The sequence below is a fragment of the Leopardus geoffroyi genome, chromosome E1 (genome assembly GCF_018350155.1).
Source record: "Leopardus geoffroyi isolate Oge1 chromosome E1, O.geoffroyi_Oge1_pat1.0, whole genome shotgun sequence".
Classification (NCBI taxonomy): Eukaryota; Metazoa; Chordata; class Mammalia; order Carnivora; family Felidae; genus Leopardus; species Leopardus geoffroyi.
Genome location: NC_059330.1, coordinates 3149528 through 3176932, shown reverse-complemented (window position 1 = coordinate 3176932; position 27405 = coordinate 3149528). Strand labels below are relative to the sequence as shown.

General features: G+C 48.8%; 1 protein-coding gene across 7 annotated transcripts in view; it reads left to right on the top strand.

The window, feature by feature from the left end:
- The window catches only part of MYH10 (myosin heavy chain 10), a 135084-nt gene that overhangs the window by 7550 nt on the left and 100129 nt on the right, over positions 1 to 27405 (top strand). For all 7 annotated transcript variants that reach the window (XM_045490374.1, XM_045490370.1, XM_045490369.1 and 4 more), the window contains exons 3-4: positions 17720 to 17876; positions 25104 to 25131. In XM_045490374.1, the coding sequence (XP_045346330.1) occupies positions 17720 to 17876; positions 25104 to 25131 (185 nt within the window). The remainder of the gene's footprint in view (positions 1 to 17719; positions 17877 to 25103; positions 25132 to 27405) is intronic.

Sequence of the window (27405 nt, the reverse complement as noted above, 5' to 3'; positions counted from 1 at the left end):
CCTGCCGTCGTGGGAGCCAAATGAGAACGTGCAGTACCCGCGCTCTCTGTTTAACGTGACTGTCCGTGTTACAGATAGAAAGGCCGCCTCTTGCTTACCCAAGTCTCCCATTCCTTTGTATCTTAGCGTGTAATTTTACTTTATTATTTTTAATTTATTTTTAAAAATGTTTCTTTATTTTTGAAAGGGGGAGCACAACCAGGGGAAGGCTAGAGAGAGAGGGAGACACAGAATCCGAAGCAGGCTCCAGGCTCCGAGCTATCTGCGCAGAGCCCGACACAGGGCTCGAACTCACGGACCGTGAGATCGTGACCTGAGCCGAAGTCGGACGTTTAACTGACTGAGCCAGCACCCCTTAATGCGTGATTTTAAATAATCCAACCTGCGATTAAATATACTCACGTGGTAGTTGAAGACTTTCGTAGTGGTTTGCTGGAGTACGATGAGATCAGGAGAGCGTGTGGCAGGAAGACCAGGGCGTTGGATGTGGGGTGAGAATTGCGTTAATAGTAGGATTCAGAACGCAGACCCGCGGGAAGTCCGTGTGTGTCCAGGAGCGTGGAGCACAGAGCCCTGCCAGCACAGAGGATTCCGTGAGGAGTGAGGGCAACCGAGTTACCAAGTGCAGGCTGGTGGGAAAAATGGAGACTGAGGGGTTTTGTTTTTGTTTTTTGTTTTTTTTTTTTAATTTTTTTTTTTTTTTCAACGTTTATTTATTTTTGGGACAGAGAGAGACAGAGCATGAACGGGGGAGGGGCAGAGAGAGAGGGAGACACAGAATTGGAAACAGGCTCCAGGCTCTGAGCCATCAGCCCAGAGCCTGACGCGGGGCTCGAACTCACGGACCGCGAGATCGTGACCTGGCTGAAGTCGGACGCTCAACCGACTGCGCCACCCAGGCGCCCCAGTTTTTTGTTTTTTTTTTTAATGTTTTATGTATCTTTGAGGGAAAGAGAGAGCACGAGCCGGGGAGGGACAGAGGATCCGAAGCAGGCTCTGTGCTGACAGCAGCAAGCCCGATGCGGGGCTCGAACTCCTGAACCACAAGATCACGACCTGAGCCAGAGTCGGACTGAGGTTTTTAAGAGGAAGCCAGGACGAGACTGAGGCCGGGGTTGCCCTGTGGTCAGCAGTTGACGTGTGTGTTGCAGTCACTGACGATGTCACTGACCATGTGGAAAGAGTTACTAAAAATACTAAGGGATAAGGGAGAGCAGGAAAACGCAAGCCAGATACCCGAAAAGCTCTAGAATGACCAAAAAAAAAAAAAAAAAAGCTTGAGGGGATAGTAGACACAGGGCGGCAGTGGCTTAAAGAAGGCGCTAGAGAGCTTTGATTCAGAATAAAACAAAGCAGAGGGAAAAGTTGATTTCGTAAAGGTCTGAGTTGGGAAGAGAGCGGTTGAGTTTCTTTTTTTTAATGTTTATTTTTAGGGGGGAGGGGCAGAGAGACAGGGAGACAGGATCTGAAGCAGGCTCTGAGCTGTCAGCACAGAGCCCTTTGCGGGGCTCAAACTCACAAACCGCGAGATCACGACCTGAGCCGAAGTCGGATGCTCAACCGACGGAGCCGCCCACGTGCCCCACGAGGGCCATAGTTTTGTGCGAGGGGGGTGGGTGTGCTCCCGGGGCTCTTGGTCACTCAGAACTAGTTTTCCCAAAGAAATTGGCTTATTTGGTGACTATTTACTGAACACTGTGTTCTAGGTGCTGGGGAGAGGGTGTGGGGACAGGCCGGGTCCCTGCCTTTCTGACACATCCCAGAAGGGAATGAAACCGGACTGGGGATAGAGTAAGTCGGGAGAGTGGCTTTCCGCAGCGGGTCCGTGAAGGATTCTTCGAGAAGGTCGCGTTAGGGCTGGAACGTTTCTGATAGGAGGGAGCTGCCCAGGGAAGGATCTGAGGAGTGGATGGTTCTCCCATAACCTTTGCCAGAGTAGTACAGTCAAGCCTGGCAGCCCCCCATTTCTGTTGTCTCTGTGAGGTAAGGCGCAAAGTGGGGGACACCCACCACGGCCGGGAAGGCGGCTTGAACTGGAAAACGTTTGGGGAAGAGAAGTCACCAGTAAGAGCATCACGGGAGAGCAGCATCGAGGATCTGGCCAGGATCGCACAGCAGAACGTGTGAGGCCACCACGTCCTGGCCCGGCTTGTGGTTTTGCCAGGGCGCAGGCCTGTCCCGCCCTGGGAAGGCAGGGGACCCGTGGCCATCGTACCCATTGCCCGCACGGTCCCCCTTCCCTTCCTCCCTGGTCCAGTGGGCTGAAGGGGTCTGGGGGGAATAAGGGAGCGAAGGAGGGAGGTGGGTTGCGATGTGAGATGTCCGATGTCACCTGTCAGATCGCCAGCTGACATCTCAGATTTGAGCAGGGGTCAGTGTCGGGTGCTGTCTGGTGCTGGAAACGCGACACCGGGGGTGCGGGGAGCTGCAGTGTGGAAGGGAGCCAGCCGCCTTTCCTGCCAGCCTCTTCACCTTGATTCCCCGCCTCCGACCTCCTCGCAGCTTCCTACGAGTGGGAGAGAGGAGGGACATTCAAAGGGGAAGAAGATTCTGGGTAAAAGAGAAGGAATCGAAGAAAGGACACCTGAGTTCCTCTGTAGTCCTTCCTCGCCATGATTCTAAGAGTTTGCAAGTGTCTTTTATCAAGTAAGTTTGATTTTTTTTTTTTTTTTTCCCCAGCTAAACTCAGGGACAACCTGAGCGAGGTCTGGATTTCTTTTCCAAGCGCGGCCCCCCTTGGTCTTTAGAGAAGGACAAGCTGAGTTCATCTCGAAGCAGTGAGGTCCCAGCGGAGCTCAGAATTTGGGACAGTCATGTCTGCGGTTAGTGGGGTGGAGGAAGGGCTCCCGCCAGCGACAAGCTGGAGCACTTGACCTTCAAGAATCCTAGTAAGAGGGGCGCCTGGGCGGCTCAGTCGGCTAAGCGCCTGGCTTTAGCTCCGGTCACGATCTCCTGGCTTGTGAGTTAGAGCCCCGCGTCGTGGAGCCTACTTGGGATCCTCTGTCTCCCTCTCTCTCTGCCCCTCTCTCAAAATAAATACATAAAGGATCCAGTAAGAAAGTGGGGCTGCGGATATCCACGAGGGTGAGGAAGATGTCCTTGGCGTTGGGATTCACCAGTGGGTGGGGATTGAGCAGCTGAGATGCAGACACTGTAGGCAGTTGGGAGCGACCTTTTGGACGCGTTTCTGGAGACCGGCGGTAACGCACATTCACGTGAGTGAGTTACGTTGCCAACAGGCTTAGTTAAGTCATTTCCTTGTATCTTCGTCGAATGTACCCTCCCCGACCTCCCGCCTCCTCAGGTCACATATCTTCATCCTGTCTCCTAGTTAAAACCGTCTGAAACCTGTAAATGCCTCCTCTGCTGCTGGTTTAGCTCACCTCACATGCGCCTTTTGATGCGTGGTATTTTTATTCACCAGCCCTAGATATTTTCTGTTTTCCATTACGATTTCTTGTCCAACCTGTGAACCACCTAAAAGGAGACTTTAAAAATTTCGCAAGGCGGGGTTTCTAAGTTGTCTTTTTATTACTGATTTTTAAACTGCGTGCGTTGAAAAGAATACGGTTCACATAATACCATTCCTTGTTTTTTGTGGAGACTGGCTGTGTGCCTCGTGTATCGTCAGTTTCGATGAGCGTTCTCTGGGCCTGGCGAGAGCGTTAATTCTGTTATTGTTCGGTGGGGGGTTCTGTGTGTGGCCCTTGGACTAAGCTTTTTAATTCTGTCTAAATTTTCTTTACTAGTTTTTGTCTGCTTTGTCTATTAATTCCTGAGAAGTGTCTTAAGATTCCCCGGTGTGTTTTATCAACCAAGCCTACGTCCCCAACCAATATAGCGTAGTTTTCGCTCTTTACGAACTTGTACCTGAACGAATCCCATAGGAGGTGGTCTTTGTGTCTGTTTCTTCACTCAGCATCACATTTTTAGGGTTCATCTGTATTGCTTTGCGTTGGTGTAATCCAGAAGTTCTCAAAGCACGGCCTGTGGACCCTCAGGGTCTCCCTAAGACTGTTCCAGTGGATGAGTTACAATGGCTCTCGTGATTATTTGAAGATGTTACTTGCCCCTTTCACTGTCAATGTTGGTAGTAAAGGTACAGAAGCAATGGTGGGGGAAGGCAGTGACCCCAGACTGTGCTAGCAGTCATTATAATCCATTGTCGCATGAGGCTGCCCTTGAGAAAGCAGGAGAAATCATTGATTTTATGAAATGTCAACCCTGGAGTCTTTTGAATATACCATGCGATGGGGTGGTAAAGCGTGCATAAAACACTTCCATACAGAACCGCGGGGAAAGGCAGGGGCGTCGTTCTATGGGTTGCAAACTGAACTCGCTATTTTTTTTTTTTTTTAAGAGTGCCCAATTTTTATCTGATAGAGTGACTGTGACTCACAGATAAGCCACCGTTACTCAAACTGGGGTGTCCGGCAGACACATTTAGAGAAATGAACAAAGCGGCCCCGTCCCTTCAGACGGAACAATCGATCGTCTTTGTTGCCAGTGCCAAAATCTGAGTTTTCGCATGAAAATTCGGATTTGGGGAAACTCCCGTTTACCCCTGTGGACGTGACGGCCTGTCAGCACTTGCAACCCTTTCCGATGAGACAGAGGGCGATATTAATGACAGATTTTTTTTCCCAATGGCGTACGATGAAATGGCATCGTCTGGAAGGCCATCATAACTCACTGAACCAGCGTTTTCCAAATGATGTGTACATAGTTACAAAATCACGGATGGGTTAAAGATTCTTTCAACAGGCAAGATAAGCTGTTGGATTTTGACGTAAGGAACAGGATGCGAGTTCGTCGATAGGGATACGTGTGCCACGTTGCGTCTGATCTTGAAGAAATTCTCACTTGTCGAATCTCGGGGTAGCATCCAGGGGGAGTCTCCACGGTAACTGGGAAAGGCAGTTAAACTCCGGCTCTCTTTCCCAAACCAGCTATGTGTGTGAGGCTAATTTTCTTCATTTGCTCCAACCGACACAACATAGCACCACAGATTGAATGCGAAAACAGATTTGAAAACCGAGCCACTTTCTCTGGAGCCAGACAATCAGAAGATTTGCAAAAATAGAAAACAGCACCACCTTCTCACTTTCGTTTTGGAAAACGTAAGGTTATTTTCGTAAGAGACGTTGTTGATGTTAACAAGTATCGTTATTTTAAAACGAAGAGATTTATTTTAAAATGGGTATTTTGAAATGAACAGGTATATGTTTATAAAAGCTTGGTTATATAAAATGAAAGGTCTCTGGGGTCTTTAATCATTTCGAAGAGTGTAAAGGGGCCCTGAAATGAAAAAGGTTGGGATATTTTGTTCATCCTGTTGTAGCGTTATAGCATAACGTTCCACGGTAAGATTTCTGGCCCAGTTTATCCACTCAGCTACTTTTGGACATGGGCGTTTGCCAGTTTGGGGCCAGTACCTGAGGCCCACAGACGTGCCTTTCTGTACGGTGTGTGAGGAGTGGGAATCCCGGGTGGTCGTGTGCACAGATCTGTAACTCCTACATGCAGTGTTTCTAGATTAAAGCCTGATTTAGGCAGATTCCAGCAAGAGACAGAAGGCCCCGGTCTGAGAGGGGAATGTAATGGTGTATTTCACAGGGTTGGCCTCGGCCCCATTTGGAGTCGGATTCTGTGTGTGGTGTGAGATGGCTGTCCAGTTGACCCAGTGCTCCAAAGTGCCACCTTGTCACATAGCAGGTGCTCCTAAGTGGGCTCTTAATTGTGTCGGGGGACAGTGTGCCCGTCTTCCGGCTAAGATCACATGGTCTTTAGACTAAGTGTTGGTATCGGGTGTGGTAGGTGCCCTCGTTTTTGTTATTCTTTAGGGTGGTTTTGGCTGTGACATCTTTTGCATTTCAATATAATTTTAGAACCGTATGTCAGTTTTACATACGCACATGCACACGCATGCACCCTCGCTGGAATTTTGTTTGGGATTTTGTTGATTCTGTAGATCAGCTGAGGAGAGAAGCACGATCTTGGCAGTATGTGATCTTCTAGTTCATGGCTGTATCTGTTTACTTAGTTCTTCATCTTCCATGATCTGTTTTATGACTGCCTGTGGAGGCCAGGATGGCTCTTCTTACATTTATTTTGGGGTATTTGATTTTTTGGGGGGATGCTACTTCAATCGTGGTTTTAGCATTTTCTGATGGATGCCATGATATAGAAATACAGTTGTCGTGGTTTTAAAAAATTTTTTTTAATGTTTGTTTATTTTTGAGAGAGAGAGAGAGAGACAGAGCATGGGCAGGGGAGGGGCAGAGAGAGAGGGAGACACAGAATCCGGAGCAGGCTCCAGGCTCCGAGCTGTCAGCACAGAACCTGACATGGGACTCGAACTCACGAACCACAAGATCATGACCTGAGCTGAAGTCGGATGCTTAACCGACTGAGCCACCCAGGTGCCCCTGTCATATTTCTTACAAATAAAATCTTACTAAGATTGTTTATTGGTCATGACAGTTTAGCTGGTGATTCTTTTGGATTTTCTACGTTTTTTTCTACTTTTCTATGGATATGCCTTTTTTGTTTGTTTACCTATTTATTTTAAAAGAGAGATAGAGTACACAGGTGGGGAAAGGGCAGAGAGCAAGGGAGAGAGAGAGAATCCCAAGCAGGCTCCACACCATTAGATCAGAGCCCAATGTGGGGCTCAAACTCATGAACCGTGAGATCATGACCGGAGCCAAAACCAAGAGTCGATGCTTAACTGACTGAGCCACCCAGGCGTCCTCTATGGATATTTCTATTGGATTTTCTATATGTCTACAAATAGTGACAGTTTTATTTTTTCCTTTCTAGTTCTTGCACATTTCTTTTATTTGCTTTGTTGTGTTTCCTAGGACCCTCAGTAAATATTCGTTAAACAGCAGTGGATATCATCGGTGTCTGTCATTCCTGATCTCAGAAGTGTCATCATTTCACCATTAAGAATAATGGTTGCTTTGGGGTGCCTGGGTGTCTCCGTCAGTGGAGCACATGACTCTTGAATTCAGGGTTTTGAGTTCAAGCCCCATGTTGGGTGTAGAGATGACTAAAAAAAATAAACTTAAAAAAAAATGATGGTTTGCTTCCATTTTGTTTTGTTTTTATTTATTTTTTTATTTAAAAAAAATTTTTTTTTTCAACGTTTATTTATTTTTTTTGGGACAGAGAGAGACAGAGCATGAACGGGGGAGGGGCAGAGAGAGAGGGAGACACAGAATCGGAAACAGGCTCCAGGCTCTGAGCCATCAGCCCAGAGCCCGACGCGGGGCTCGAACTCACGGACCGCGAGATCGTGACCTGGCTGAAGTCGGACGCTTAACCCACTGCGCCACCCAGGCGCCCCTTGTTTTGTTTTTAATATTCTTTATCAGATTAAGGGAATTCTTCTATTCTTAGTTTTTATCCTGAATAGATGAATTTTTAAAATCCTGTTTGGATGTCACTTGTCAAATGTTTTTTCCAGCATCGAGTGAAATGATAGTGTGATTTTTCTGGCTATTTTGTTATGGTGGTGAATTACATATATTTTTGAGTGTTAAATTAACCTGGCAAGGGCTAAGTATTCTTTTTATATATTGGATTCTGCTTGCTAATATTTTGTGTAGGATGTTTGCATCTATATTCATGAGTGAGATTGGCTTAAGTTTTTCCTTGTTTTGTAATATCCTTGTCGTATTCTGCTCTCAAGTGATGCTGGTTTTATGAAATGAATCAGGGAATATCTCACCTTTGTGTGTTCTCATATATTGCTTGGAGAGGGTTTGTGTTATTGCTTTTTAAAATAACTATAGTTTTCTTTGTAGGCAAGTTTTTCTTTAATAGATGTAGAACTTTTCAGGGGCGCCTGGGTGGCTCAGTTGGTTGAGCATCCGACTTGGGCTCAGGTCATGATCTCGTGGTCCGTGGGTTCGAGCCCCGTGTCAGGCTCTGTGCTGACAGCTCGGAGCCTGGAGCCTGCTTTGGATTCCGTGTCTCCCTCTCTCTCTCTGCCCCTCCCCTGCTTGCACTCTTGTCTATCTCTCTCTCTCAAAGATAAACCTAAAAAAAATAAAAAACAGGGGCGCCTGGGTGGCGCAGTCGGTTAAGCGTCCGACTTCAGCCAGGTCACGATCTCGCGGTCCGTGAGTTCGAGCCCCGCGTCGGGCTCTGGGCTGATGGCTCAGAGCCTGGAGCCTGTTTCCAATTCTGTGTCTCCCTCTCTCTCTGCCCCTCCCCCGTTCATGCTCTGTCTCTCTCTGTCCCAAAAATAAATAAAAAATAAACGTTGAAAAAAAAAAAATTAAAAAAAAAAAAAACAGATGTAGAATTTTCTCAGATCTCTAGTTTCTTCTGTTCGTTTTGATAATTGTGTTTTTCTAGGAATTTCTCTGTTTCATCTCAATTTTCTTTCTTTTTTTTTTTTTAATTTTTTTTTTTCAACGTTTATTTATTTTTGGGACAGAGAGAGACAGAGCATGAACGGGGGAGGGGCAGAGAGAGAGGGAGACACAGAATCGGAAACAGGCTCCAGGCTCTGAGCCATCAGCCCAGAGCCCGACGCGGGGCTCGAACTCACGGACCGCGAGATCGTGACCTGGCTGAAGTCGGACGCTTAACCGACTGCGCCACCCAGGCGTCCCTCATCTCAATTTTCAAATTTATTGGCATAAAGTTGTGCATCATACACTCTTATTTTCTGTAGAATTTGTAGTGACACTCTTTAATTCCTGATCTGCTACCCTTTTTTTAAAAGAAGTCTAGGGGCGCCTGGGTGGCTCAGTCAGTTGAGCATCCAACTCTCGATTTCGACTCAGGTCACGATCCCAGGGTCGTGGGATCAAGCCCTCTAAAGCATTGGGCTCTGTGCTGATCATGGAGCCTGCTTAACATTTTCTCTCCCTGTGGGGATGAGCACTGGGTGTTGTATATAAGTGATGAATCACTGGGTTCTACCCCTGAACCTAATACTACGCTGTAGGTTAACTAACATGAACTTAAATAAATCATACGTTCTAAATTTTTTTACATTTATTTATTTTTGATAGAGACAGAGCACAAGTGGGGAAGGGGCAGAGAGAGAGAGGGAGACACAGAACCTGAAGCAGGCTCCAGGCTCCGAGCTGTCAGCACAGAGCCCGACGCGGGGCTCGAACTCACAAACCGTGAGATCATGACCTGAACTAGAGTCGGACACTTAACCAACTGAGCCACCCTGGCACCTCATAAGTTATACACTCTTAAAAAAAAAAAAAAAAAAAGATTCTCTTTCCTTCTCCCTCTGTCCCTCTCCCCTGCTTTCACACTCCTTTTCTCTGTCTCTCTCTCTCTCTCTCTCAAGTAGAAAAATAAAAAATAAATAAATAAGGAGTCTCCCCAGAGGTGTAAGTGATAGGTGTTTAGCTGTATTCTGCAAGTCCCGGTATGTTGTATTCTCATTACAAGAGAATACAATACAAGTTAAGTTCAGAATACTGAGGGTGTCTTCATGGACGTTGCGAGTTATTTAGAAGCAGGTTGATTAATTTCTAGACATCAGGGGGTTTTCAGGGGCGCCTGGGTGGCTCAGTGAGTTGAGCGTCCCACTTCGGCTCATGTCATGATCTTGCGGTTCATGAGTTCGAGCCCCACGTCGGGCTCTGTGCTGACAGCTCGGAGCCTGGAACCTGCTTCGGATTCTGTGTCTCCCTCTCACTCTGCCCCTCTCCTGCTCACACACTCTCTCTCTCTCTGCCTCTCAAAAATAAATAAACATTAAAAAAATTTTGTTTCAAACATCAGGGGGTTTTCAGGTTGATTTTGTTGTTTCTAATAATCCCTTTGGTCAGAGAACAACATACCCTGAACGATTTCAGTCCTTTGAAGTTTGTTGGACTTGTTTTATGGACCATCATGTGCTCGAGCTGGGTAAGAGGTCAGCACGCTCTTGAAAAACACACACATCCGCTGTGATTGGATGCAGGGTCCCTCTTGTGCCGTGTATATCCTCATGGTTTTCGAGTTTTATTTGCTGTTCTCTATCGGTCACCATTAATCTGTTCCTCTTTTCAGTCCTGTCATTTTTGCTGTATACGTGTTGGAGCTATGTTGTCACATGTAGCCAAAGGTAGGATTTTTAGATCTTTCTGGTGGATCCTCGTGAAATGGTCTTGTTTTAAATAGTAAAGACTTCTCGGGGCGCCTGGGTGGCTCAGTTAGTTAAGTGGCTGACTTCTGCTCAGGACATGATCTCATGGTTCGTGAGTTCAAGCCCCGCGTCGGGCTCTGCGCTGACAGCTCGGAGCCCGGAGCCTGCTTCGGATTCTGTGTCTCCCTCTTCCTCTGCCCCTCCCCCACTCGTGCTCTGTCTGTCTCTCTCTCTCTCAAAAAGAAAATTTAAAAATAAATAAATAGAAGTAAATACTTCTCTTGGAAAGTATTAGTTTTTTTCCCTTTTGCTTAGTGTTTGCATGGCTTGTTGTTTTCCAGACTTTTATGTTCAGCCTTCCTGTGGTTTTCTACGTAAGATGGTAGGTCCCTGATGGACAGCCTGTAGTTGTTATTTTTGGCCCTAATCTGACAGTATTAATATTTTAACCAGAGTATTTAGCTGATGTACGGGTACAGTAGTAACTGAAAAATTTCAGTTGAACTCGGCCATCTGACCCCTTGCTCCCTCTTGGTCCCCCCGTTCTGTGCTTTTCCTTCTTTCTCCCTCCTTTTTTGATGAGGTAACGTTTATTGTTACCATTGTACCTTTTCACCTCTCACCCTGTGATGGGTATTTTTGCTCTCGTCTTCGTCATTCCTTTAGCGGTCACCTGCTCTCCAGTGCAGCCTTGACCGACCAGAGACTGACCGCCACTGCTGCTCTTTACCCGCAGTGGATGCAGAGCGGCCCTGGAGCCCTTGAACTCTGTCTCTGCTGCCTCCCGGCCCGCACGCTGCTGCTCAGTATGTTGACGTGGATTTCTGTGTCTAGATTTAAAAAAAATTTTTTTAATGTTTATTTTTGAGAGAGAGAGAGAGCAAGCATGAGTGGGGGAGGGACAGAGAGAGGGAGGCACAGAATCCCAAGCAGGCTCCAGGCTCTGAGCTGTCAGCACAGAGCCCGACGCGGGGCTCGAACTCACAGACTGCGAGATCATGACCTGAGCCGAAGTCGGACGCTCAACTGACTGAGCCACCCAGGCACTCCTCAGTTTTTTTTTAAGTAAGCTCCACGCCCAGCATGGGGCCCGAGCTCACAACCCCGAGATCAAGAGTCACATGCTCCATTGGCCTGGCCAGCCAGGTGCCCCTCCTCCTTCATCTCATGTTTCTTCCCCACCCTGGATTTAGAGTCCAGAGCTGGTGGCGAGTGTCCCACCGCGCTGTGCGCCGTTGAGAACCCAGCCTGCGGTTTCGCTCTCGTACCTTTGACGCTAATCTGTGCCGCTTTGCACTGGCGGTTCCTAAAATTTTCTCTTTGTCTTTGGTTTCCAGCACACTCACTCCGAGGTGCTTAGGTGAAGTTTGCGTCCCTGTATCAGGCGTGGAGCTTGGAGCATTTTCGTCTGTGCCTTGATGGCTTTGGTTGGTCTTGGAAAATTCTCAGCCATTGCCCCTTCCAAGACCACTTCTGCCCCGCGGTCCCTTTCCTCCTGCTAGCACTCTTGTGCCACTGAGTCCAACCTTGTCACCGCGCCCCATGCAGCCTTCCCATCCTTCTGTATTTTAATCCCCATCCCCCGCCCCGCACCCCCGTGCTTAGCTCAGATATTTGCTTCTGATAAAGTGTGGAAGGACTAATTCTTTCTTCATCTGTATCTAAATTGCCTTTAAACACACCCGGTGAATTGCTAATTTCCATTACTTTATGTTGCATTTTTCATTTGGGTTTTCTTTTTATGATTTTTTAAAGGCTTTTTATGTTTGTTTTTTTATGGTTTCTTTTTATGGCTTTTCTTTTAATGGTTCCCGATTCTCTGGCAGAATTCTCAATCACGTTTTTTAATCACTGGAACATGCCACTGTCCAAGGTAACAACACGAGGCGATGCAAACAGACTCACAGGGGTGCAGATGTTACCCTGGATTGTAGGTGTCTCATGTGCCCGTGATTGTACGGAAAGAAGCGCGGAGGCAGTGACATTGAGCTGTGTCTGGAGTCCTGCTCTGGGCACGCGGGTAGGCGAATGGGTCTAGCACGCGTAGCTCATCGTGGATCAGGGGCTCAGGTGAAAGCCTGGGACGTTTCCCCTCCTCCCAGCGGGCAGGCTCCTAGTTCTGTGCTCCTGACCTTGCATGCTGCTCAAGATTTCACTCTGCTCAGCCTCCTGGTCCTCAGCCACCGATTTTGGGATTTGTAACTACCGTCTGCGTGAGCAGGACTTAATAATTCTGTGTCATCATTCGCTCACGTTCACACTGCCCTTAGGTCTCATAAATATTTATTGCAGCTGGTCTACTCCCTTCAGGGTCCAGAGGCGGTCACTATATGCTAAGTAGTTGTTCTGTCTCTTCTGATCTGTCCGTCTCCCCTCTTTTAGTTGAAGAAACAGAGTCCGTTCTGTAGAACCTCCCATAGTCTGGATTTTGTTGATTGCATTTGCGTCCAGAGGCTTGATCAGATGTGGATTCAGGACACGCTTCATGCCAGCTTGTCTTTATCTGTGGTGTTGACATTGACAAGTGAGTCAGCCCGGGGTCTGGGGTTTTGTTCGGCGGACGTGTGTATTGGGAGTGTCCTTGTCTGCCATTCACCTAAGGGTTTAGCAACCAGTTTGTTTTCGATGATTGTCCTTTTTTGCAGAATTTTGGCCTTTCTTCCCCAAAGAAGCAGTAATGATTATTCTAGTGTCTTTACCCTTGTACCTTCTTTTATTATTGTACCCCTTGTCCTGTTCTTCTCTAAGAGGGAAGCGCTCTAAGAATAGATGTGCCCACTGGATCGCTTATTTCCTGATATCCGTTCTGCTCTTTATTTTCTCCACTGTGGGGTTTTGGGCTTTCATGTCAGAGGACCGCTCACAGCCGTTCCTTGCCGGCCTCAGCCACGTCTCCTTTCCTTGTGCATTTCTGTTCCAGTTGGTGGAGTCCCTGTTCTACTACATTCTGCTGCGCCTGTAAATCTGTTTCCTAAAGCTTCCTTTTAGCTCATTTTGTAGGCAGTTTCCATAGGCACATCCTCTCTCTGAAGCCTCTGGATGACGATGCTTTCCTCCTCACATCGGGTTTCGGGTTTATCGTTTCAAACACGCGTGCGAATTTCTGTGGGTGCAGTGTTTGCAGATGGTGTGGGTGAACTCTCCTTCGGGTGGTGGCCTGATGCCCTCTGCGAGCTGCAGAGGGGGAGCGGCCTGGGTGAGACCCCCGTTCGGTCCTGCTTCTGCTCTGCGCCCTGGCCCTGACATCCTCACTGCCTCATTTCTTGGCTGCCCAGTCCTTGGAACCTTGAAAGAACGTGTGCGCGCATTCCTGTCGGATGGTGGGCGTTCCGGGCAGAGAGAGCTGCGCGTGCAGAAACGTGGAGGCGTAAAGCAGGGCAGCGTGTCTACAGAACGGCAGGTTTCTTGGGCAGGTGTTTTTGCCTGTCGCTCTGAGGAAGGTGTGTAACAGAAGCTGGTGTGTCGGAGGCCGCACAGACGTCCGTCAGGCCTTCACAGTGCTTCAGAATGTTCTCTTGGCTTGTCGCGCTCTCCCGGGCGCGCCTGCTGTAGCGCATCCCCATTCAGCATCGCCCAAGCTCCGTAGGCTCAAAGGGGATTCATTATCTCCCCCACATATCAGACTGTTCTTCCTGTATGTACATCGGTTGAACGCTGGGACTGTTAGCTCGCATCTTTGGTGGTCTTTATGTGCAGACCTGTTGAGCGCCATGGAGTCTCCCTCCCCCCAGCTCTCTCGTGACCCACCTCTTCCCTCTCATCTGAGCCCCAGCACTGTGCTGGGACTGGGGCAGTACTAGTCTCCACTCCCCGCTCCCCACCTCTTGCCCTCCGGTCTCTTTTCCGTGGGGCTACCAGATCGATCGTTTTACAAACATGCTCCTTCCCTTCCGTCGCTCTTCTCCCCTGAACCTCTGATACCTGATCGCCTGTGCGGGCAGAATCTAAGCGGTTGAGTCCGCCCTTCTGAGCTCCCACCGTGCACGTTCTGTGCTCGGCGAGGCCGAGCTGTTCACTCTGCCTTGCCTATATCCTGCCACTAAGTTTCATGCACTTTCTATTTTATTTTTTTTAAGTCTATTCATTTTGAGAGAGGGGAGAGAGAGCAAGTGGGGGAGGGGCAGAGAGAGGAAGAGAGAGAGTCCCAAGCAGGCTCCTCGCCATCAGCACCGAGCCTGACGCAGGGCTCGGTCTCTCGAACCGTGAGATCATGACCTGGCTGAGCCCCCCGGGCGCCCCGCTCCCCCTATTTTCATGGCAACTTCTTTATCCCTCCTTTTGCCCTTTAACTAGTTTTTAAAAGGACATCAGAGACCATCTAGTCTGAATTTTGTACCCCGTTTCGCAGCTTCTGACCAGACGGCCTTGACTTTCGGGGCCTGGGGTTGGTTGCGTGTGCGGCTGCAGAGTTTCTGCCCCATTTATAATCGCGTTCATCTTTCTCCTTCTCTTTTCTTACCGCTCTCTTTTTAGCGTCTCGCGTGTGTGTTTAGTCTGTTGTCTTCCCACCCGGAGGTGCGTGTTTCTTGAAGGCGTAAAATGTCTCGTGTGCCTATTCACACACTGAATGAGGCCTAGTTGGAACTTTGGAGTCAGAGAGACGGGATTTTAACAGCATGTTGCCCTCCTGCCATGTGCCCCGCGGAAGATGAAAGTAACACAGCATCGCTTCCGTTATCATTTCTACAGGAGCCCGGAATTGGAGCTCATTTCCAGAGAGTTCAAAGTCAGCTCTTCAAGCACTTAAATTGGATGATGTTTCCACATAAACATTTTTTTTTACTCCCCCTCTCTGGCAAGCACAGGGTACTGATGATTATTTAACCTTGTTTTTAGATGACGTACTCATATTTGTGAGACTGAGTCATTTTGTGATCCTGAGTCCTCAGAAAAGCACCCACCGCATGGGAGACACATATGTGGGAATTGTTTCTGAGTTAAATGTCGCTGTTAGGATCTGTTACCATGCCATACGTGGTATGGGATGTTAAACTGAATTTCCGTATTTTAGCTTTCTTGCATGTATTTGTTTTGTTTTCTTTGTGGTCGGTCTATAATTTACCTCTTATAAAAGTGGAGGGTAGAATCCGTAGCTTCATGATAGACTCCGATCTAATTTTTGAATGGAAAAGTGGGGTCTTAAAAATTCATCAAGGGGCGCCCGGCTGGCTCGGTCGGAAGAGTGTCCGTGACTTTTGATTTGATCTCGGCGTCATGAGTTCAAGCACCGGGATGGGTGTAGAGATTACTTAAATAAATAAACATTTTTAAAATAATCATTGAGATGTATAGTTAGGATTTGTTAACCTGTCTGTATACAGGAGCCAGCCAGGCTTGTCTGGGACCTGAGCTGCCCGGACGAGAGAGCCGACAGTCAGAAGACCCGAGTGGCCAGCGAGGGAGGGGGCAGGCGCCTTCTCTGGCCTCAGGCAGACAGGGGCGATGTCCCTCTGGCCAGCTCAGAAGTAAGGCCAACAGCTCCTAGCCGTGAACTTGGGGCAGAGCCTTTCGCCTCTGCCTCCTCTCTGCCCACACCCGCACCTTCTGTTGTGACTTAGGAAAGCTGTGGGGGGCACAGCCTGAGATGAGGTTCTGACCTGACCACTGCCCTCCTTCCAGCAGGCTCCCGTCCCCGCGTTAGCACCGGTCACCGCAGTGTGCGTCTAGAGCCGTCTCGAGGGTGCCTTCTGGCGGCAGCTGCCAAGGTTTCCGCCTTCACAGACACAGCTGTGGCTGAGAAACCCTTTAGGGTCCCCGGGGAGCGGGCCACGCAGCTGAACGCCGTCAGCCCCGGCCTTTGTAGTGTCCTCTTGCCTGTGGACTCGGTCCCCCAGCTCACCTTCATTAAAAGGCCTGCGGGGCGCTTGGGTGGCTCAGTCGGTTAAACATCTGACTTTCGGCTCAGGTCGTGAACTCGTCGTGGTTTGCAGGTTCGAGCCCCGCGTCGGGCTCTGTGCTGACGGCTCGGAGCCTGGAGCCTGCTTCGGGTTCTGTGTCTCCCTCTCTCTCTGTCCCTCCCCCGCTCCTGCTCTGTCCGTCTTTCTCTGTCTCAAAACTAAATAAACATCAAAAATACTAAAAAACAAAAAAGGCCTGCATCACAGTGCCACGGACTGCCACTTCCAAATGCCTCAGTCCTTGGAGGACTGGGGCCCCCGGCAGCAGCCTGGCGGTTCTGTTCTTCCCTGACCCCCACGGTCAGTTTTGTACACTCTTCTCAGAAATCATTTTTAGCGAATTAAGAAAACCCCCAAATCAAAAGTGTTCCTAGTATCGGTTCTAATAATGGTGACTGTGCTGGCCAAGAAGGGTTCATGTCTTCTAGACTAATGGCTCTTAAAAATTGTTGAGGACCCATGGGGCGCCTGGCTGGCGCAGGGGGTGAAGCATGTGACTCTTGATCTTGGGGTCATAAGTTCGAGCCCCATGCTGGGTGTAGAGATGATTTAAAAACAAAGCCTTTGAAAAGAAAATTGAGGGGGCGCCTGGGTGGCTCAGTTGGTTAAGCGTCGGACTTCTGCTCAGGTCATGATCTCACGGCTCGTGAGTTTTTGAGCCCTGCGTCGGGCTCTGTGCTGATGGCTTGGAGCCTGGACCCTGCTTCACATCCTCTGCCCCTCCCCTGCTTGCACACTGTCTCATAAATAACTAAAAACATTAAGAAAAATAAAATAAATTGAGGACCCTTTTGTGTCCTTTAGTGTTTGTGTGGTTTATATTTATCGGTACTTACCGTATTTGAAATTAAAACAAATTTAAAAAATATGTATCAATTCACTTAAAAATAGTAAGCCGTGTATTTATTTAAATAAATTTATTTAAAATAAGTGTACAACAGGCATGCCTGGGGGGCTCAGTCGGTTGAGCGTCCGACTTCAGCTTAGGTCATGATCTCACGGCTTGTGAGTTCAAGCCCCGCGAGTCGGGCTCTGTGCTGACAGCTGGGAGCCTGGAGCCTGCTTCGGATTCTGTGTCTCCCTGTCTCTACCCCTCCCCCACTCATGCTCTCTCTCTCAAAAATGGATAAACATTAAAAAAAAAAATAAGTGTACAGCAAGTTAACATAAATAATCTTTCACAAAACAAACGCTGTTTTCCACAGCAAAATACTTAGAGAAGTTTTATGTTTTTGCAAATCTCTTTAACAACCACGTTTTCAGGTAATTGTGGGTATTCTTCTTTGATTCTACACCCAAACTTAACGCATGGCATTTCCTAAACGATTAGCTGCAGTGTGGAATCTGGAACTGGATTACTGACCTTTTCGTACCGTGCACACTCAGAAAAGAATAGCCCCGAAAACATGAATCACGGGCTGCTTGAGCCTTTTGCTGGTAGCCCTGTGAAGTTGGGAAGCATATGTTGTTATGGCCATTTTACAGATGAAGGAATTGAGTCCAGAAGAGTGCCCCTTAATAAATGATCTGTGGGAGAACTGCCTGTGGCTTGGAATCGTATATCCTCGGCTAGATTTAATTAGGAGAAGGGATTAATTACTCTAGGGATGAAGGCTCCTGTTCAGATTACTGTATGGTCTCTGGCTGTGTGATCTATTCAGGGATTGTTTTTTGTTTTCTTTTTTAACGCTGTATTTTATTTTTCTTCTAGACTTATTCTGGACTCTTCTGTGTAGTCATAAACCCTTACAAGAATCTTCCAATCTACTCTGAGAATATCATTGAAATGTACAGAGGGAAGAAACGCCACGAGATGCCTCCACACATCTACGCTATCTCTGAATCTGCTTATAGATGCATGCTTCAAGGTAACTGGGAGGGTTAGAGTACTAAATACTCAGTCTCTTAAATGTGAGTTAGTGGTTTTGTTTGTGTCTCAAAGGGCTTTAAGCTTAAACAATCTTGAAACGTAGTTAAGTGTTTGTTGTGGAGGAATTATGAAGTCTTTTTTTTTTTTCTAATATGTTTATTTTGAGAGAGAGCACGGGGAGGGGCAGAGAGAGAGGGAGAGACAGAATCCCAAGCGGGCTCCACACTGTCAGCCCAGAGCCTGATGTGGGGCTCGATCCCACAAACTAAGATCATGACCCGAGCTGAAGAGTCAGATGCTCAACCGACTGAGCCACCAGGCACCCGTAAAATTTTTTTTTAATTAATTGATTTATTTTGAGAGAGTGAGAGAGAGAAAGCATGAACGGAGGAGAGGGGCAGAGAGAATCCCAAGCAGGCTCTGCAGTGTCAGCACAGAGCCTGACGTGGGTCTCGATCTTGTGAACTGTGAGATCATGACCTGAGTTGAAATCAAGAGTAGGATGCTTAACCGACTGAGCCACCCAGGCGCCCCTGAATTAGGAATTTTTAAGATGGCAGTGGGCAGCGTGGCCATTTTCTAGAAGAAGTAGGTAAGTATGACTGTTGCTTCATAATTACTTCACATTAATTTTTTTCGTTAAAAAGCATCTAGTTTTTAAAATTTTTTTTTTTTTTTCAACGTTTATTTATTTTTGGGACAGAGAGAGACAGAGCATGAACGGGGGAGGGGCAGAGAGAGAGGGAGACACAGAATCGGAAACAGGCTCCAGGCTCTGAGCCATCAGCCCAGAGCCCGACGCGGGGCTCGAACTCACAGACCGCGAGATCGTGACCTGGCTGAAGTCGGACGCTTAACCGACTGCGCCACCCAGGTGCCCCAAAAAACATCTAGTTTTTATATACGTTTGCTGTCCATCACAAACCGGGATAACCAGAACTCTCTTGGACTGGGTTTTAGCACCCACAGGAAGAGCCACGGGAGGGATGATGGAAAAGGTAGAGGCTTCATTGGGGAGCGAAAGGTCATAAAATATTTCTGTCGTAAATACGTAGAGAGGGGACAACAGAAGTTAGAAAGCACTGGGCCGGTTGGTGGATCGCAGTGGCTTCCTTTTGGGCTTAGGATGAAGTGTAAATTTGAAGAGTCATCCCTTTGAATCCTGGCTTTAGACACAATGGTGTACGGAGGGACATTTTCCTGAAAACCAGAACGTGGCCATTTTGAACGCATCTCCCTCTTACTGCTCAAAAAGATAGCATTGAACATGGACCTCCTAGTGCTCTGTGAGCTCTCCTGTAATAACGCTCCCTCTCATTTCATCTTTTACAAAATAAACTCGGCAAAGTACGACAAACTCGATCGGCTCTTATAAAATAGTTCCGTGGGGTGCCTGGGTGGCTCAGTCAGTTGAGTGTCCAACTTCGGCTCAGGTCACGATCTCAGGGTTCGTGGGTTTGAGCCCTGCGTTGGGCTCTGTGCTCACAGCTTGGAGCCTGGAGCCTGCTTCGGATTCCGGTGTCTCCCTCTCTCTCTACCCCATCCCCACTCATGCTCTGTCTCTCTCTGTCTTAAAAATAAATAAAACATTAAAAAAAAATTTGAAAAAAAAAAAGTAGTTCCGTGATCTTCAGGAACTGGGGTGTGATCTGTTCACCTGTCACTGCATTGCAGGCCTTGGGGGCTGGGTCTGAAGGGTAGCGGGAAGGCCAGCCCCCGCTTTCACGTTTCGTCGGGACGCTTATGTACCAGGTCCCTGGAGGCAAACAGGAAGGACTTCAAAGCTAGAAGAGTGACTCTCCAGAATCCATTTAGGCTGAGAAAAGATGAGATTTAATATTAGTTCTTAGTTTCAGAGCCAGAGAATACTAAGAAAATGGCTACTGCTGGGGGGGCTTGCAGACCGCGGAGAGAGAATGGCCAGCTTCTTTGGTTTTGGTTCTGTGTCTCTGCGAAGAAGAATCTTTATATGCAGAAAAGCGTTTGTATGAATGAACACGCTCTGCCTCATATGGGAGAAGCCATTGGAGACAGGACACTCCTCCTCCAGTTGAATCCATATTTCCGCATCCAGACAAGTACGTTCTCACAGTTGATGTGGCTGACCCTCTGGTCTCTGAAGTATCATCTAGAAAAGGGGGGTTTCCGGAGGGCAGTTCCAACTCTGAAAAAGGGGCAGAGGCTTCAGACCTCTGAGCTTCACGTACCTGCCAGGGAGGGTTCTAGAATCTATTGTTGACGGTCTAGGAACAACGTGACAATACACGCCACATACCTTTCGCTTAGCGGGAAGGAAAAGCACAGTGGACGGTGTTAACGACAATCGGGACCGCCACACGACGTTCCAGAGTGTCACAAACGTGACGTCCCCAGGGCTGTTCGTGGCAAAGGTGCCCATGGGGTACTGGTGACTAGCTGAGGTTGTCCGGGTTTGTCAGGGTGTGCACTAAAGGCCATTTAAAAATGTTGCAACATTCTTCTCAGCATGCAGGACGCATGCCCGTGAAATTTGTAGATGACGTGAAACTTTGCAGGGAAAATAAATACATTTGACGAAAAGAGAGAGTTTTTGAAATTATGTTGACAGGTCGATTGGAAAAACTGAATCGAACGAAATAGTTACCAGTGATTAAATGCGAATCATGTCCCACGACCGGGTTGCCAGACCAGCCCTGTGCGGACAGAACAAGGAAGAGGTGGCTTACCAGCATATCGTGTCGTTGCCGCTATCCTCATTAGTACTGGAGTGAACGTTTATTGACTATTCCTGCGTGCCGGGCACTGGCCGGATGTTTCGTGTGCACCACAACCATCCTATCAAGTAAACAGAGTTGCTGTCCCTGTTTAACTGGGGCACCAAACAGTTAAAAACTCGACCCAAGAAAATGTCGGTCGTAAGGGGTTATGAACTAGGATTCAAAGCCAAGGCAGTGTGACACATTCGCATCCACAGTCATGAAATTCCACGTGAAAAGCCGAAAGAATTAGTTGATAGTTTTGGCTACATGACAACTGAAAGTTGTTCAAAAAAAAAAAAACAAAACACCTGTCAGCAACCCTGTCACATTCCGTTCTGTAGGTACGGGCTACACGCTGATGTACCGCACAGCTCCGTGGGGCTGGGCTTGCGCTCGGGTAGTCGAGTGATAGCTTACACTGCCTACCAGTCCTGGTCCGTGTAGGTTTTCAGTTACCACTGTGAGCAAAACCTCCAAATGCCACGGGGGCCCGTGAAGAGATCGGTAATCATAATTACTGGTCAGAGTTTGTGTCTTCAATGCAAAGAACCAGAGGAGAGCTTACCTTTCTTCCTAAGTTTGGATTCTAGGGGACACTGTACCAATAAAATGCAGAGTGGGTCTGGCACAGAGTAGTTGCTCAAGAAACACTGGCTGAATGAGTGGATGGCAGAGTTCTTGGACATAAACTTGATTTCAAAAATCTCAGCTTCCCGTTCTTGTCAGATTTGTATCTAAGTAAAACACAGACCGCAACGTAAGTAAGTGCTTCATGCTTTCTAGTGTTAAAGGGAACTTAAAATTTAAACGTTTCCAATCACACGCTGTTGATGTAAGAGATATTTTTTTAAATACATGTATTGACGTATTTTGTAACATTGTAAAACTCACTTCTTCTGGAAGGTATTTTTGGTAGATTCTTTGGGATTTTTCTGTGTAGACCAGCATGTCTTCTGCAGATAGAGACATTGCTGTGTCCTCCTTCATATCTTAGGCTTTGGGTTTATTTTTTTGCCTTGTAATAATGTTCAGTAGGTGTGGCGACAACAGACATCCTTGCCGTGTTCCTGGTCTCGGGCACACCTTTCACCTTTTCACCATGAAGGATGGTGTTCACTGCACACGTTTTTTGTTCATGAAATGCTTTTGTATTCCTACTTTGCTTGTTTTTTTTTTTTTCTTCTTTTAACATGAGTGAATGTTGAGTTTTGTCAAATGCATTTTCTACATCTATTCAGTTATTCTGTGGTCTGTAGGTAAGGTGAGTTAGATCGTTGGCCTTTGGGTGCTGAATAACCCTGCGTGGCCAGGACGAAGGTCACCTGCTTCTCATGTGTGTACCCCCTTTGTCTGTGTCGTCGGATTTGATCTGCTCACGTGTTGTTGAGAATTTCTGTGCCCTTGCTGATGACAGAGATTTGTGTGTCATTTTCTTGTATTGTAACATCTCTGTAGCTGTAGTGTCAGTGGGGCTTGTCTCTGAGAATGGGTTGGGAGGGAGAGGTTTCTTCCTCTTGAATTTTCTGAAAAGTTTGGTATGGTTTTTTTTCCCCTTAAATGTTGTGTGGAATTCACTAGTGAAATACGTTTTCTTTGCAGGAAGGCTTTTAATTACACATTCAGTTTATTTTTACCTGAGGTGTAATTGACATGTAACGTTATATTAGTTCCACAACATCAAGTTCTTTAACAGATATGGGGCCAATCAGGTTATTCGTTCTTCTGAAATGAGCTTTAGTGGTTTACGTCTTTTTAAAAAGTTGCCTTTTTTATCTTAGTTCTCGGACTGTGTCTGTGGGATCCTAGGTAGCTGTTCTCTGTCTTATTCTAGACTTTGGCCATTTGTGTCTTTTTCCCGATCAGTTTGGCTGGAAGTTTATCAATTGTATGATTTTTTTCAAATAACCAGAATTTGGTTACCTTTTTTTCCTTCTTTTTCCTGTTCCCCATTTCATTGATTTCTGTTCTTTCCCATTTCCGTTCTTCTTTCTAATTTGAATTCGATTTGCTCTCGTCTAGTTTTTTAAGGTAGGAGCTGAGGTCACTGATCGGAAACCACTTCTGCTGTTGCATTATGATTTAACTCGGTATGGACTCACCGAGTACCTCCGTGTGTGATTCTTGGGAGGTGCTTTGGGAAACACGGAGCTAGGAAAGGCCTCCATAGTCTTTAGGAGGCTGGTTGCATTTTTGAAAGCGAAGTGGTTTCCCTCAAATATCAGCTCAGGCTCTGGTTACATTTACAGGTTTTTAGAGATCGAGGTCGTCGTACGTTGTTATAGTTGTTTAGTCGGCAGGGTGAGGAGGATTCAGTGAGGCAGAAGGGAGGCGTGGTCGGGTCACGGCTGGCGAGCATCTGAGAGGTGATCAAGCCCAACCCCTTACTGCACGGATGGGGAAACTGAGGCGCAGAGCCAGCACAAGACCAGACAGACGAACATCGAGGACAGAGAAGTCTGGCGAGCAGAGCTGGCTCGGTTCGGCTCGGGCTGCGGCGGTGAGAAGCACAGGACATGAAGTACGGGGCAGATTGGAACAGTAGGTGGTGGTTGTGAGGGTCTCCGCTTTCGAACAACAATAGCAAGTGTGTACAGATGCCCGAAGGGAGCCGTCCTGAATTAATTCGGAGGCAGTTGAGTTTTGGTTAGTTTTTGTATGTGTGCACCGGTTCAGAAAAGCCATGAGAAACTTGGTGTGGTGGGGTTCTCTGGAAGTTGCTCAGACCTGGAGAATTTAGGGCTCGGGGGGTTCCTATTTACAGTGAATAAATACGGATTTGTTAAAATCCTAGCCGCATGGGTGAAGAATGCGGGAAGAGCAGGGCATCAGTGGCACATTTATAGATGCGGAGTCAGTTCGCGGCAGAGTGGGAACCAGGGCACAAGCTTGCAGAGCCCAGGGCGGCACCCAGCACTGACTTGGAGCCACCGAAGGTGCTGGTGTGGGGAAGCGAGCCGGATCTCACGCAGCACCGCCTCGTGGGCAGGCATTGGCGGTATCGTGTGTCTAACTCCAGAATATGGTTAAAAGGAGGACGCATCCAGGAACCAGAGGGGCCCAGCTGAGCTGAGCACGGAAGGACACGTGGGGACACACGGTGGCTGTGGGCCTGGGGCAGCGCGTGGAAGGACGGGCATGTCATGACCCCTGCGAGAGCAGACCAGTAAAGGAGGCAGGGGTCAGCCTCGTCCTGTGAATGTGGCCTGCGCAGCCGGAGGGAGGGATAGGGTGGTGGTCAGGGGCCGTTCCCAGTTCAGTGAGACTTGAGGCACTGGGCAGTAACACGCTCTTGGTAGAACTCAGTTTATACACAGAGTGTACGAATGGGTTAGTTTATTTTAATAATACCGTGACATTTATTTCTCTTTGACAAAAGCTACTTATGCTGGCGGGGGGTGCCTGGGGGGGCTTGTGGGTTAAGCAGCTGACTCTTGATGTTAGCTCAGGTCTTGGTCTCAGGGTTGTGAGTTCAAGCCCTGCGCTGGGCGTGAAGCCTACTTTAAAAAAAAAAAATGAATTAAAAAAAAAAAAATGTGCCTGAACTACTGTGAGACCCTTATTGGGTCCTGATGTAGCCACCCAAGGGCGAGCAGCCTCTGCATAGGAGTGACGAAAGATCCACCTGGGCCGGTCCCTGCGAGCGCAGGCCCGGGTCGTCACCCCTCAGCGGCTGCGGGACCTGGGTGGATTACCTGACCGCCTCCAGGAGCATTTTCTCATCTGCAAAACTGGATATCCACGCGCATAAATGATTAGAAATCATACATCCCACACTGGGGGGCCGGGAGGGGGCCTGTCCGTGGGTTCGCTGTGGGTTTGAATGTCACCTTTTCATTCGCAAAGATTTAAGTCGTTCGTCACTTTAACGTCATGTGCGATTCTGCTTCTGCTGTACGTTGTTCTATTATTTTTGGTGCCCATACCATCGGGACCTGAGACGCTGGTTACGCTTCATTTAGATGTCTGTCCACCTTCAGCCTTCCCCGCTCAGGGTTTGATTTTTCTCTCTCTCTCTTTTTCTAATAACGATTCCTCCCTAGTTGTGAGTGTTCTCGAAGCCTTTCTGAAACCTCACCCTGCCATCGGAGTCACCTGGGCAACTTACTGAAACAGGGAATTTCAATCCCAACCCCCTGAAAATGATTCCGTGAGGGAGGGGCCCTGGGGGACACGTTTTTTATAAGGTTCCCCAGGTGAAGCCGTTATGCACACGGCTTGAGCGTCAAGGTTGATTAGGCACATAAAGCCTCTGAAGCCCGGCTGTTATTCGCCCCCCCACCCCCACCCCCGCCCCCGAAGATCTGGCCTTGTAAGGCAAAGCAAGGGTGACTGGATTTAGGGCCCTGTGAGGGTTGGGGAAGCAGCGGGGCAGGAGCGGAGTTACTAATACTCTGTGGGCCGTTACTGCAACGTTATTGTATCAAGTGTTTAAAACACCAGGCAAATGGTCACTTTCTTTTTTTTGTTTGTTTTGTTTTGTTTTCTAGATCGTGAGGACCAGTCAATTCTTTGCACGTAAGTAAATTTCAAACGTTCGGACTTGTTTTCGATTCTGTTGGAAACTAAAGCAATTGGGGGAGGGGGTGTGGGGGGGTGCAGAGTAGTAATTTTAAGAATTTGACGTAAACCTTGGCACTTACCATTTTAAGACTAAGATGACGTGAGTTGTTTAAATTGGGGGTTCACTGTTGGGCCGTCAAACCAGGCCTTTCCCACGTTTCTCAGCGTTGATCTGTGACACTTCAGGCTTGAGTTTATATGTGTGCCTGTTGGGCTACTGGACATTTTACCCAGTGAACATTACCGATAGTCGGGGCCTTGTGTGCTGAGTGCTAGAGAGTCGGAATTGGACGAAGCCATATCCACAGCAGGACACCATTAGATCTGCTTAGAAAAGGATTGTTAGGAAGACCGGACTGGCTGCGGTGTGGATGGCAGATGGACTGGAAGACCGGTGGGGAGGCTGTTGGGAGTTGCAGGCGAGAGGCAGTGACCTCAGGCAGAGGTGTGACCGCATCCGGAGCCAAGCAAGGAGACCCGCTCAGTGAGGAGGGGGAGTTAGTGAAAGGGTCCTCACAGCCTCAGTGGGGTCATTTGCTGTGCTGTGCGCCTGAATGTGGAGCTCAGGAGAGGGCTGCTCCAGGCGCCGAGACCTGACCCATCCGCGCAGCCCTGTAAAAGGAGGGGAGCGAAGGCCGGGTGTGGAGCCTTGAGGAAAAGTACATTCAGGGGTCGGGCAGAGGTCAGCGAGGCTGAGGGGGCAGAGTGAGCCCCACGGAGACAGGTGCATCGGGTGTGACCAGGGCCAAGAGGGAGGCCGGGCCAGGTGCACTTGAATGACGGGGAAGTGGAAAAGTTAAAACCGAAAGCCTCTGGTGTAGGCCTGCTGCTCTGAAACCGAGTGAAGGCTGGTGGGCAGGTCGGCGGTGGAGAGTTCTCTGTGCGAGAGAGTAAATGCTGCTGAGAGCCCCGGGGGGCTGGAAATCCAGGAGGTTCTCCTCGGACGGCTTCTCTTCTACGAAGCGGCAGGTCCGGGATCTAATGCGGGGACAGCGGTCGGAGCAGCTGACACGGGTCTGTGGGTCGCATGCGTTTTCTTCCAGCGGGGCTTAGCCTTTGGGTTCTACAAGTTAGCTTTTCCTGAACAGCAAACCACCCTGAAACTTGACGGCTTAAAATACCCTTCCCAGCAACTGGGTCGGGCTCCTCCGGGTGGATCTGGGTCAGGCCGAGCAGCCCAGCTGGGCTGGCCCTGCACCTGTGCAGATGGGGGGTGGGGGGGGCGCTTGTGGCCGAGTGCTCTGCTCACCTCCGCATCCCCTCTCATTCTCCGGCAGGCCGACCCGGGCTTTTCACGGGGCGGCAAGGTTCTGGGAGTAGCAGGTGGGCGCATTTCAAGTGCCTGCTTGCGTCCTGTCTGCTGCCTTCCCACTCCCATGTGAGACACGCGGCCCAGGCCAGAGTCAGGGTGGGAGACGACAGGGAGCAGAGAGAACGAGGCGCGAGACAGTCGGGGCCCTTGTTGTGGACCATCTACCAGCAGAGCGCCGGACTGGAACCAGGTCCAGTCCGTCAAAAGGGGAGCGATGGCCGGTTCGGCCAGTGGGGACCAGTGGAGCCAGAGAATCGAGAATATTCCAGAAGCTGCCGCCATGGACGGAGGGACGGCGGCACAGGGGAGGGGGTGGCTGGGAGGAAGCAGAGCGGTCGGGCGCGAGCGCTGGGGTCCGGAGAGATCGAAGATTAACGTTGGGGATACTGGTGTGTGCACAGGAAGGGCGGGCGGTGTGGCCACAGGCGTGAGTAGCTGGGGAGGGAGGAGGGGTCCCAGGGGCCTGGGTGTGGGATGTCACACGCACACATCATGGAGCGTGTAGCGCCAGCCATTCATAACGCGGCATGATTTCACCTAGAGGGTGTCCTTCGTTCCAAGATCGTCTCCCTCCCAGTTTTTTGGGAATAAAAAGTGCTTTCTTTTTTGAAACAAGACTGGAGGTTTTTGTTTTTAATGACCTTACTGGGGGAGATAAATCCGATCTCCCTGTGACCTCAGAGAGGAGGGGTGGGGCAGGGCGGGCGGGGGCTTTGTCTGGAAACAGCATCATGGTAAGTGAGGAGGATGCCACTGACTTTCTTCCAGACGTGGGTCTGAGGCGGGTGGGGGGGGTGGAGACCAGGGTGGTCCTCCCCTGAGAGGTCTGCCTGGGAATGGTTGGGGAGGGGGGGGGGAGCTAGGGCATTCAGGAAACCAGCCAGAGGAGGGAGCAGAGCACTCGAGGAAGAGGTGGA